Below are 11,353 nucleotides of genomic sequence, written 5' to 3' on the forward strand. Positions count from 1 at the left end.
AGAGTGTTGATCTCTGTTGTTTCACAAATAATTTTTACTTGTGTTGTTACTTCAGTACTTGGTTTCCAATGATCTTTTCTTTTTTCTTTTCGAAAAACATAAGACACCATTAACATTTAGATGAAACATAGTTATTATACAATGAGGCCATGAGGGATTGAACCATGTAGGAGGGAATTTTCCAACATTTTGGCTATGGTTTAAGGGTTTTGTGAAGGGTTTTTTTTTTTTTTTTTTTTTTTTTAAGTATAAATAGTTCCCTTCAAGATTATACTAGAGATTTTAGTATATTTATTTAAGTATTATTTTGTGCCTATTATATTAAAATATTAATTTTTAATAAACCTTACTATATTAATTGGGAAGTACAAATATAAAACTAACCTTAAAATGTGTAAAAAACTACATTCACTTGTCATTAGAAAACCTTAATTAATTAATTAATCTTTATTAATTATTAATAAACAAAAAATCATTAACATATCAAATTAAATTAAATCTACAAAAGTAAATAGAATCTATTCAAATCTAAACTAATTTGTACTTGAAGAAAAATATTATTAAAAAATTAACAGCTGAGATTTTAATAATTAAAAATTTAATAGCTAAGATTTTAATAATTAAAAATTTAATAGCTAACATTTTAACATTATTATTTCCATTTAACAACTTAGATTTTAAAAATTAATAAATAACATAATACCAAAATAAATTATTACAAATTTTCATCAAAAAAATTCAGCCAGCAATTTTTGCGGATTAGTACCTAGTGTAGATGAATTCAGCATGAGGGTTCAATATTATGGACGAGATTAATATATAGCATACTAAGCCTTATGAGTTATGAAACCCTAACGTCCGCAGTCTAATATCTTCGTCTCCGCTACGCTACCTATTCAATTCAAGCAGATCCGTCTTTGTTTGGAAAAAAGCTTTAAATTAAACAGCAACAGTCAACACAGAATTCTTAAATTCAAGCTTGAGCAATGAACCGATGGTTAGTATATCTCTTTGTCAAAGAGAAAAGAAAGACGATGGTCAGCATATATATTTTCCAAAACTTTAAAACCAATTCGTGTCTTTTAACTTGTCTTGTTCGATTTTGGCTTTTGACAGCAAAAGGAGTGGTGAAAGTAAGAATAATCAAGGTGTTTTGAATGCGGACAGGATCAGTCAGTTGCCTGAAGCCTTGATTGTGAATATATTGTCTTTGCTTACTACAAAAGAGGCCATAGCCACGAGCGTTTTGTCTAAACAATGGCACTCTCATTGGAAGATGCTGCCTAAACTCGCGTTCCATTCTAACCAATCTTACTATCACAACCGTGAACTCGGGACGTTTTCAAAGGACGTTTTCAAGACTTTGCTTTCACACAAGGCTCTCGTTCTACATAGTTTTCATCTCTCAGTTGTGTTAGATAAATCTGACGTAACGGATACTGGAGTATTGATTGGAATTGCTGTTTCCCGCAATGTACGTAAGCTGGTACTCGGTGTTCAATGTTACGATGGGAATGTACGCTTCAGTTTTCCTAGATGCTTGTACAACTGTGAAACACTAGAGACTTTAAGACTCACTTATAGTGTTCATATAGATGTCCCTTCAACATTTTGTCTAAAATCTCTTAGAACTATGGAGCTTATCATGGTGGGATTCAAAGACGATGAATCAGTTATTAACCTTTTATCTGGCTGCCCTAAGCTCGAAAACTTGGAAGTGCAACGAATACCAGAGAACAGTGCGAAGACTTTCACTATTGCAGTTCCATCTTTATAGAGGTTAAAATTTTATAATTACAGCTATTTTGAGCCGCTTGCGGGCTATGTGATAAATGCTCCCTCTTTGAAATACTTGGATATTGAGAATTGTGGTTATGGTCTTGAGTTTTGTCTTATTGAGAATTTGAGGAAGCTGGTGGAGGCAATAATCATTGTTGTCTCTAAGATAATCAATGAGAACCTTTTGGAATCTCTAACTTCGGTCAAACGTCTGTCCTTGGAATTGCCACCCTTGATGGTACGTCTTTCAGGTTTTCCTTTGCAATTAATTTAGTTTTGTTATTATATTGTTTACGTGCTAATTCTGACTCATGCACAGGTCAAGCTTTCCACCGGCAGCACCTTCTATCAGCTTGTATATTTGGAGCTACATACACAAACAGCGTGGTGGAATCTACTTACCCTCATGCTTGATAGATCTCCTAAATTGCAAGTCCTAAAGCTCATGCACGTAAGCATATAGTTCATCCATCAGCAATTTTTCCAGCTAGGTTTTAAGGTTTGATAAATTTAATAATAAGATACATTGCATGTGTTTCCCCCTCACTGATCTTAGCCTATCGGTTGGAAAGAAAGCCCAGCTCCTGGAACATGGAATCAACCAAAGAATGTTCCTGAATGTTTGTGGTCTCACCTCGAGACATTCAACTGGATAGGGTACGAATGGAAAGAAGAAGAGGAGATCAAAGTGGCGAAATATATTCTAAGTAACTCAAATCGTTTGAAAACAGCAACTTTGTCCTTATCAAAACACATCACTGATCCTAAAGAGAGAGATAACATGGTCGAGGATTTGAATAGTATGGTCAGGGCTTCGAGTTCATGCCAGCTTCTGTTCAAATGAAAACATATATATTAGGACTCTTTGTTCTCACAGGTAACATTAACTATGTTTTTTGTTCAACCGGTTTCTAGGAAAAAAAATTCTGTTGAGGTGAAATAAAGATTTTGGCAATTGCAAATGCTGTCATATATAGAATTCATAGGATTTTGCTTATCGCGGCTTATTAATTTAAAACATAAATCAAGTTTCCCCTTGTTGTTATGAGGAGTGGCTTAAGAAGGGAGATCGTGTGGCCTTTAAGAAATGGAATCAATCAAAATATGTTCCTGAATGATTGTTGCCTTAACTTGGACGAGGGACTTGACACTCTTGAGGAGTTAGAAATTGTTGTCAGGGGTTTCACAAATCACTTTTACTATGATGTTACTTCAACGTTTTCTAGACGAAAAAAATATTTTATTAAGCATAGTTATTATACAATGAGGGGTTTAACCATGTAGGTGGAAATTACAGCGTGAAAAGAAAAAGGAGTCTATAGAGATCATTAAAGCTCTCAACAAGATGTGAATTTCTTTCTTCTTTGTTTTTTTGGGAGAAAATGTGAATTGATGTGACCAAAAGGAACATTGTTAATTACAAAATCTGAGGGGCAAGGAGCTTATATGGCCAACAACAACAACAACAAAAAGCCAAAGTGAAGATAATACAAGTCAACTAGCATATTAGATTACTAGGAATGGGTGAACCATTGAGACAACAATCTTCTAAAACATTTACGGTATCTGCCAGCTAGAAGAGTGTCACATTGAGGAACGGTTAAGTTTTACGAAAGATAAACATCATTGGTTGGTTGGTTTTAATGGAACCTACTGGACATCGTGTAACATTGGAGCTTACGAGATTGCGAATCCGTTCTTATGTCCCCAACAAGGAAAATTTGGTTTTTGTTACGTAGTTGGTTTAAGTTTGATTTTCGTTTGGTTTTCTATGTTCTGGTTGAGTGCTCTGTTCCCTGAAACTTGTTTCACTTGATTCATCGTTGATTATGGATAATTTTGCAGAGATGAAATTTGGAACTCCAAAATCTGATATTTTCGCAAAGGAATGCTTATATCTTCACTGATCCATTTAAAATCTTAAGCAAGACTTAAGCATATCGCACTACAAGAAAACAAGGTCATAACTGACTGCATTTGTGCCGAACAACAGTCTGTCGGTAATTATCGACGAAATACTGACCGATTTCTGATGCTTCAAGAATTTGTCGGTTTTCCGTCAGGAAATTACCGACAGACAGAATCCGTCAGTATCTGTCAATATTTATGATGGATTACCGACCAAATCACACCGTCAGTACCCACCGTCAGAATTTAGTCGGTAAATATATCCGTTGTTGCCGCTTGTATATTATTCGATTTCCGACGGCTGTAAATTTACATCCGTCGGAAATCCGTCGGTAAATATATCTATTATTATAGTCGTTTATATTATTCCCTTTCCGACGGATTTCTGACAAGTCAAATTAATATCCGTCGGAAATTCGTCGGTAAATGTATCCGTTAATGTAGCCGTTGTATAGCCTCAAAATTACTGACGGATTACTGACGGACACGAAATTTACTTTCTCTATAAAAACCAACCACTCCTTCTCATAAGTTCACTCAATTTTTTTAGAAAAAAAAAACAAAAAATGTCTTCTTCTTCTTATTTGCGGTCGTGGATGGACGACCGATGCTCGATCCGGAATCAAATTTATTGAGTGATGAGTATGCTCGTGGTGTATGCGAATTTATAGAGTTGGCATGTAAACAACCGGTTGCTCTTCAAACCCGTAAGTTGAAATGTCCATGTTTGATTTGCAGAATTTCTCACAATATTAGGATTGATTTAGTATGGAGTCATCTTTATTCCTATGGTTTTATGCCGGGTTACAAGATTTGGTTTCTCCATGGTGAAAGACCAGAGTACAATAGTTCTAGCGAACCATATATTGTTGATAGCGTAGAGGAACCTAGAACAAAAGTAGATTATGGTGTGGGTACTGTTGAGATGGTGAATGATGCATATAGGGAAAACATGCAATCGATGGGTCAAAATGTTGATAGGTTAGATGAACCTAATGCAGAAGCACACAAGTTTTTTTTTATGTTGGACGCAGCTAAGCAGCCGTTGTACGGAGGTTGTAGAGAAGGTCATTCGGCTTTATCATCTGTAAGCAGATTGATGACCATAAAGACGGACTACAATTTGGCTGAGGAATGTGTGGATGCGATAACAGATTTTGTGAAAGACCTTTTGCCTGTAGATAATCATTTTCCAGGTACATATTACGAGATTCAGAAATTGGTTTCCGGTCTTGGTTTGCCGTATCAAATGATAGATGTATGCGAAGATAATTGCATGACCTATTGGAGAGAAGACGAAGATAGGACAAGGTGTCGATTTTGTCAAAAACCAAGATATTAGGAAACAGGCGGTAGGGTTCCAATTCCATATAAGCGGATGTGGTATTTACCGATCACAGAAAGGCTGAAGTGATTATATCAATCTGAGCAGACGGCTGGTCCAATGAGATGGCACGCAGAACATAACTCAAACGGAGAGATTACGCATCCTTCAGATGCAGAAGCATGGAGGCATTTCCAATCTGTGTATCCGGATTTTGCGTATGAGCCACAAAACGTGTACCTGGGATTATCTACAGATGGTTTCAACCCATTTGGAAAGCATGGAAGGCAATATTCGTTGTGGCCAGTAATCGTAACACCTTATAACTTACCGCCATTTTTGTGCATGCGTCGAGAGTTTCTTTTCCTTTCAATTTTGGTTCCCGGTCCAAATCATCCAAAGAGATCTCTTGATGTGTTTCTCCAGCCGTTGATACATGAGCTGAAAATGTTATGGGATCATTGTGCTACAGCATATAACGTTTCAACCAAGCAGAATTTCCAGATGCGTGCAGAACTTATGTGGATGATTAGTGACTTTCCAGCTTATGGGATGCTATCTGGATGGACAACTCATGGAAGGTTAGCGTGTCCGTACTGTCAAGATAACACAGATGCGTTCCATTTGAGGCACGGACGTAAAACGAGTTGGTTTGATTGTCATAGAAGATTTCTACCAGCTCGTCACCCTTATCGGCGTTCGAGGACATTGTTTAGGAAGAATAAGCAAGTGGTTGACCCACCACCTCCTGAAGTCGACAGACATATTTTACTGGAACAGTTAAGAGATTTTGGAGCAGAGAGGACTACAGATTGTGGTGGTAATGGACATGTTGTTGTTTACGGTGCTGGCATCAATCACAATTGGTATAAACATAGCATTTTTTGGGTGTTGCCTTATTGGAAAGATCTTTTGTTGAAACATAATCTAGATGTCATGCACGTCGAGAAGAACGTCTTCGACAACCTCATGAACACTGTTCTAAATGTTCCGGGAAAGACAAAAGATAATTTGAAGTCTAGATTAGATTTGCCAGATATTTGTGATCGCGATCCGCTTCATGTACTAGAAAATGGGAGATGTCCAGTCCCGACATTTCGGTTAGACACGCACAAGAAGGAAGCGTTCTTCAACTGGATTACCCACGATATTAAATTACCTGATGGATACGCATCTAATTTGCGTAATTGTGTTGATATGGCTGAAGGAAAGTTTACTGGAATGAAGAGCCATGATTGTCATGTTGTGATGCAGCGACTTCTTCCATTTGCATTTGAGCATCTTTTACCAAGCAATGTCCACCAAGCAATTGCAGGTATATTTCTAAATATCGCCATTTTTTAAGAATTATATACATATTTATTTATATATACAGTAAAAGAATTAATTCATAGAGGTTTTACAGTATTAATCCGATCTTCTTTTTACCTACAGGGGTAGGTGCATTTTTCCGGGATTTATGCTCTAGAACACTTACAGTTGACGGTATTTGTAACTTGGAAGAAAACATACCAATGATCCTATGCAATCTCGAGAAGATATTTCCTCCATCTTTTTTTGATGTTATGGAGCATTTCCCAATACACCTTCCGCGAGAAGCTAAACTTGGTGGTCTTGTTCAGTACCAGTAGATGTATCCTTTTGAGCGGTATATGTTTCATCTGAAGAAGAAGGTCAAAAATTTAAGCAAAGTTGAAGGCTCTATTGTAGCAGAAAGTATAAACGAAGAAGCCTCAAATTTTGCCGAATTTTACTTTCCTGCCCAAGTTTGTACAAAAAGACGACGTCCTACTTGTCATGATGATGGAGGCGAAGTGGCTAGTTATTCGGTATATGTACCTAACTTGTTTACACAAGTAGGAAGACTCAGTGGGACAAGAAAGAATCGTCAACTGTCGCAGCAAGAGTATACACACTTACATATGTATATTCTCACAAAGTGTGAGGATTTTATGGAATATGAGAGGTACATTTTAAAATTAATATGAATTGAAACTTAAATTTATAATTTCATATCTTCTAAAATTTGTTTTTTTTTTGGTTTTGTAATAGGTTTTACATGGCTTTAATACGCTCTTACTATCTCACATATACCGAGGAGCAGCTTGATGAGCATAAGCAAAGGGATTTTGCGCCTTGGTTGAAATATTATGTAAGTGTTTTACTAGCTTGGTTTAATATAAATTTAATATTAAATATTATTAATTTTTTAAAACATCTTTTTTTAGGTTAACGATGAAAGCGAAAAAGGTCAAACATTTCCATCATGGTTAGTAGAAATAGTAAACGGTCCCAACTATATTGCAACGTCTTGTCCGGGGTATTGCACGAGGGGATATGCATTTCGGATTCACGAGGAAGGAAGTAGGCAGAGAACAACCGATTCGGGTATATCATATCATACAAGTGATGTTGTGTACTATGGTGTCCTTAGAGAGATTTTAGAAGTATGCTATCCGGGGATGTTAAACTTGAGATGCGTTGTTTTCCTTTGTGATTGGTATGATCCTTACATCGATCGTGGTGTCAGAGTTGACCAATTTGGTGTTACATCCGTTAACATAAGACGTAGGTTGGTGAAATATGATTCGTTCATCCTTGCGTCACAAGCAGACTAAGTAAGGATTACGTTATCGGTTTATTGAATAATTATTTAAAGATGCTATTTACGTAATTAGTCACATAACTTTATTTGTAACAGGTTTGCTACATTCGCTATCCTCGCGTTTCTTGTGCTCCAGATCGTTGGGTAACAGTTATAGATCTTGCTCCATATCGTTGGGTAATTGTTCTAAAGTTTTCAACTTTAACAAGTTAATTTTGTAACATTGTTTTATATATTTTTGGCTAATGCATTTTCTTTATATTTTTTAGCAAGATTTCACCTGGAAACCATATATGACCAAAAAAGTTCGAACGGCGTTCAAGAAGGCGGCCAAGACAAGATACAGTAAACAGTTGAATGAGTGGAAGCAAAAATGGAAGAGTGGAAAAGTGCCAAAAAAAATTGAAAGAGGATCTCTTCAGAGGTTTCATTCAATATTGGGAGGAACTAGCTACAGAAGAAACATCCAGCAACCGTTCTCGGAATAGAAGAAGCGAACGTGGCGGGCTGGGGATGGCTACCCACAACAATGGTCCAATAAGCGCCTCTACCCGACAAAAGCAACTTGTAAGTTTTAATATTTTCTTTAATTAATATCTTTATCAATTAATTAGACAATCTTTACATAATTTAAATGGTTCTTTTAGACTGTTAGGGATGGTGTGGTACCAGACCATATTACTTTGACGAATGATATGCACAGCAACAAAAAGACCGGCCAATTACAAGATGGTAGAGCTAAGCTGGTTGTGACGAGTGCGAGGAGGCGGGAGGAGGAGATGCTACAATCTCTTGATGGATCGGAGTCCACTGTTGAATTTAGAAGAGAGAAATTAAACGAAATTTTTTACGAAGTAACATTATTTTTTTAATATTTGTTCTACTTTGTTTTGTAATATTTATATAATTTAAAATGCATGTGTAGAAAACTACTAAAGCCAAGGGACGAGTTTTCGAAATCTCCCCGAAGCAAGTTCGTTTTCTCCTACAACAGGTTTCTCATTTGCTCCCACCCAAGAGTTCCAACAAGTTATGCAAGAGAAGGATAATCGCATTGCAGCTTTGGAAAAGGAAATGGAAGAACAAAAAACGGAGAACAAAAGAAGGGACCAGGAGTACAAGAGGAGGGACGCAGAGCTAGCAGCGTTCATGAGTGAGATGCAGGCACAACATTCCGTTCCTTAGGTTTTCTTGAATCTTAATTTGCTTTCTTTTTGGTTTTTATAATATTTGTTTAAGTTTCTGAATTTAACTTTTAGAATATTTTTAAGTTTCTGAATTTAACTTTTAGAATATTTTTAAGTTTCTGAATTTAAATATATAAGCATTTCAATTTTAATGAATATTTTCAGAATAAAATTTTTATAATTATCCTATTTAAAAAAAAAATGTTCCGTCGGAAAAGACGAAGTTCCTCGGAAACATTCTGTCGGAAATCTGTCGGAAGTGACGGAGTTTCTCGGTAACATTCCGTCGGAAATGACGGAGATTATCGGAAACAGTCCGTCGGAAATATGTCGGAATCGTCGGAGTTTCTCGGAAATATTCCGTCGGAAACCTGTCGGAAACGACGAAGTTTCTCAGAATTCCATCGTTAAACCGTCGGTTATTTCGTCGGTTTGACGGATATTTTCTGCTATTTTTCGGTCGATAAAATTGTTGGAAAAGCATGTCTGACAGATTTCCAACAGACTTTTACTGACAGAGTTACCGACGATACTTTCCGTCGGTAATCTGTCGGTAAATGGCTGTCGAAATCCATTAGAAATAACTGACAGATTACCAACAAATTTATTTTCCCAACAATTTGTAATTGACGAACGATTATGTCAGTTATTTGTCGATAATCCTTTTTTCCGACGGCTAACTGACGGGTTTGCTTGTCAGTTCTAACATGTTTTCTTATAGTGTCGTCTTCTTCAAAAGAAACGAAGGATGATGTTCTTTTCTACATCTTCATGATTGAGAGGGCACAGATATGATTGATAGTTTCCTTTGTTGGCACGTTTCAGGTATCATCCAGTATTCTTCTTCTTATACCGCGAGACGCCAAGAGTTCAAACGTGTACTTCGGTTCAAGTTTTAGTTGGAATCCATCTGGTTTTGGATTTAATGAAACAAAAACAATACTCGTTATTTAGTTAATACTGTATAGCAAAATTATAATGAAAATAATATTTTTAATTTTAATTTTATCATTAAAAATAAAAGATGGCTAATACAGAAATTATTATTATTATATATATAAGCCAGTTTTAAAACAAAACAAAAAAACAAAAAAACAAAAAAAAAGACCCATTCTCTAGCTACGACGGAGTCTCCTAGGCCTTCTCGTCCTTGGAAACCTTCTGATTCTCTTTTGCGTTTGGAGGTCGAAGAAGCGCATGTATTGTTTGTGCGAGAATTCAACAGAATTCTGATCCAATGAAACGATGGTTAGTCTCTTTTGTCTGTTTTAGGGTTTCTTACAAGTGTGCCAATAATTAAAGCTTCAAAACCTAATTCATCTTTTAATTAATCTTGTTTCGTTTTGGATTTTGACAGCAAAAGAGATGGTGGGAACATGAATAGTGTAGGTGTTGTGAATGAGGACAGGATCAGTGAGTTGCCTGAAGCTCTGATTTTGCAGATATTGTCTCTGCTTCCTACAAAACTTTCCATAGCCACGAGCGTTTTGTCTAAACAATGGCAGTCTCGTTGGAAGATGCTGCCTAAACTCAAGTTTGATTGCTGTCGCGGACTTGAACTCGGGAATGTTTTCAGGACTTTGCTTTCTCACAATGCTCCCGTTTTACAGAGTTTTCATCTCAATGTTCGTTTAGGTACATGTAACAGTGTACTGGACACTGGAATCATTACTGGACTTGCATTAGCCCGCAATGTGCGTGAGTTGGTACTCGAAGTTGAATCTGACACGTTTTTCACGTTTCCTAGATGCTTGTATAACTGTGAAACACTAGAGACTTTGAAACTCAAGACTAGGGCGGCTATTACGGATGTCCCTTCAACAGTGTGTATGAAATCCCTCAGAACTCTGCACCTTGACGGTGTGGACTTCAACGACGATGATTCTGTTCTTAACCTTTTATCTGGCTGCCCTAACCTTGAAAATTTGGAAGTGCATAGAGATCTAGGTACCAGTGTGAAAACTTACATTATTGCAGTGCCATCCTTGCAGAGACTATCAATTTATAATAACTATCGTGGAAATCAACATTATGTGATAAGTGCTCCTTCTTTGAAATACTTGAAGATTCTATGGTTCAATGCTCCGGAGTCTTGTTTGATTCAGAACGTACCTGAACTGGTGGAGGCCAGTTTAACTAATCTAGATAACATAATCGATGAGAACCTTCTGGGATCTCTCACTTCAGTCAAACGTCTTTCCTTGGCTTTATCACCCGTGAAGGTAGATTTGCATGTTGTCTTGTAATCGATTACGTTGCTATTACATTACTCTTTTTGTACTAATATTGTCTCATGCTCGTAGGTGAAGTTTCCTACCCGTAGCATCATCTTCAACCATCTTGTATACTTGGAACTATTTACAACTAAAGTAACGTGGTGGAATCTTCTTACCCTCATGCTCGATAGTTCTCCTAAATTGCAAGTCCTCAAACTCAACAATGTAAGCAAATTAATGTTCATATATGTCTGTAATATTGCCAGCTTGGTTTTTAGATTTGCTGATCTATATATAGTAATAACATGCGTTGTATTTCCCCCCCCCCCCCCCC

The 11,353-nt window shown here is 36.6% G+C and overlaps 2 protein-coding genes and 1 pseudogene across 2 annotated transcripts; all 3 read left to right on the forward strand.

The window, feature by feature from the left end:
• LOC104783575 lies at positions 987-2,623 on the forward strand (annotated as a pseudogene).
• LOC104783577 lies at positions 4,484-7,629 on the forward strand. The gene is made up of 5 exons (XM_010508717.1): positions 4,484-4,945; positions 5,120-6,326; positions 6,872-6,977; positions 7,064-7,163; positions 7,240-7,629. The coding sequence occupies exons 1-5, from the start codon at positions 4,484-4,486 to the stop codon at positions 7,627-7,629; spliced, it is 2,265 nt and encodes a 754-aa protein (XP_010507019.1).
• Positions 10,178-11,306, forward strand: LOC104783578 (putative FBD-associated F-box protein At1g55030). Its single transcript, XM_010508718.2, has 3 exons — positions 10,178-11,025; positions 11,107-11,244; positions 11,298-11,306. Exons 1-3 carry the CDS (start codon positions 10,180-10,182, stop codon positions 11,304-11,306), a joined length of 993 nt encoding a protein of 330 aa, XP_010507020.2. The 5' UTR covers positions 10,178-10,179.

Source organism: Camelina sativa, chromosome 4 (assembly GCF_000633955.1).
Source record: "Camelina sativa cultivar DH55 chromosome 4, Cs, whole genome shotgun sequence".
Lineage (NCBI taxonomy): Eukaryota > Viridiplantae > Streptophyta > Magnoliopsida > Brassicales > Brassicaceae > Camelina > Camelina sativa.

Excerpts from the sequence above, each read along its gene's own strand:
- LOC104783578 (XM_010508718.2), top strand. The coding sequence starts at position 10,180 with ATGAATAGTGTAGGTGTTGTGAATGAGGACAGGATCAGTGAGTTGCCT. Across the intron at positions 11,026-11,106 it reads TGGCTTTATCACCCGTGAAG|GTGAAGTTTCCTACCCGTAG; the intron begins GTAGATTTGCAT and ends TCATGCTCGTAG.
- LOC104783577 (XM_010508717.1), top strand. The coding sequence starts at position 4,484 with ATGCCGGGTTACAAGATTTGGTTTCTCCATGGTGAAAGACCAGAGTAC. Across the intron at positions 4,946-5,119 it reads TGCCGTATCAAATGATAGAT|ACGGCTGGTCCAATGAGATG; the intron begins GTATGCGAAGAT and ends CAATCTGAGCAG. Across the intron at positions 7,164-7,239 it reads CGCCTTGGTTGAAATATTAT|GTTAACGATGAAAGCGAAAA; the intron begins GTAAGTGTTTTA and ends ATCTTTTTTTAG.